The sequence below is a fragment of the Sinocyclocheilus grahami genome, unplaced genomic scaffold (genome assembly GCF_001515645.1).
Source record: "Sinocyclocheilus grahami isolate Dianchi unplaced genomic scaffold, SAMN03320097.WGS_v1.1 scaffold40.1, whole genome shotgun sequence".
Lineage (NCBI taxonomy): Eukaryota > Metazoa > Chordata > Actinopteri > Cypriniformes > Cyprinidae > Sinocyclocheilus > Sinocyclocheilus grahami.
The window spans coordinates 508,950-510,172 of record NW_015505219.1 but is presented as its reverse complement, the minus strand read 5'-3'; the positions used below and the strand labels follow the sequence as shown (position 1 = coordinate 510,172).

General features: G+C 36.0%; 1 protein-coding gene across 1 annotated transcript in view; it reads left to right on the top strand.

Moving 5' to 3' along the window:
• Positions 1 to 136: 136 nt before the first annotated feature.
• The window catches only part of LOC107582154 (carcinoembryonic antigen-related cell adhesion molecule 20-like), a 26,895-nt gene continuing 25,808 nt past the window's right edge, over positions 137 to 1,223 (top strand). The window contains exons 1-2 of the mRNA XM_016267880.1: positions 137 to 211; positions 455 to 775. Of these exons, the coding sequence (XP_016123366.1) occupies positions 160 to 211; positions 455 to 775 (373 nt within the window). The 5' untranslated portion in view covers positions 137 to 159. The remainder of the gene's footprint in view (positions 212 to 454; positions 776 to 1,223) is intronic.

The following is a 1,223-nucleotide window of genomic DNA, read 5'->3' as shown; positions in this document are numbered from 1 at the left end:
ACTTTACTGAATGATCAAAGGTAAGACTCGTGTTAATATCCAGCGCTAGGCGGCGCAGTGAGCGCTGCTGTCTAGAACTGCCGTTTATCATTGACTGAAACCTGATGTAAATAGTTCAGATGATTTAAGCAGCAGCTCCTGACAGCTGAGAGCTCGATCATGATGGTTTCTGATAGTTTGTACTGTACGCTGTGGATGTTATCGTTTTTTGGTGAGTTTTTTTTGTAATTCAAAAATGTATGTTGAATTGCTGTGTATAATAACTAGTTAGTTGGAACTATTTTAATTATGTAATTGCAGAAAAATATATGTCCGCCTTTGCAGTTAATCATTGCTTTTGTTGTTGTGAACTTGTGAATCCAACTAAATATTTAACTACAGCAGTTGTAGCAGATAAAAAGTATGCCATCTAGTGCAATTAGTCAATAACTCTTTCTTTCTTTCTTTGACATAGGCCAGTATTTAGGAGAAGACCTGCAGTTTTCTGGTCCGGCTAATGGAGCAGTAGGAGGAAGTGTGGTGTTCGCTCCTGATAACCCGCCCTCCACAACACTTAATATAGTTCAGTGGCAGTTTGGAACAACTCTTATATTGATAGCACAGTCTGATTCAACTACAATAGTCCCAGAATACAGTGACAGAGTCAGTTTTGACAGAAACACTCTCGCTCTGGAGCTCTGGGACCTGAGACTGGATGATTCTGGAATATACAGACTGACTGTAGTAACTAGTGCTGGAGAGACACTTACAGGAGAAACTTCACTACAAGTGTTTGGTGAGTGTTTTGCTTAAACTTCTGTATTTAAAATTAAAGCATCGGCTACATAGGGTTAATATATGAGTATATGAAATGAATTTAATGTGTGGAAGGGGAAAAAGCGACAAAGCAATTTAATATGCTGTAAATTAAATTAAATTAAATAATGTGTAAAAATGGCAATAGTGACAAGCTGAAATACTAATGAGAGTATAATAATAATATTTTAGATATGCACAAGTCTGCTGTTATTTGCAGTGAGCTTTGTGGTTAATTGTTACTGAACCAGATGTGCACAGATGAGTGTTACTTAGGGCACTCGCATGTTTAAACTTTTAAAAATGTTATTACATGGAAATCACGTAGAAACTGTCTTGAAAATTTGTAACTTCATAATTTATTTTGAAATAACTTTTAGACAATAGATTTTTGTTGTTTTACTCTTGTCTGAGACCCAGATTTTCAG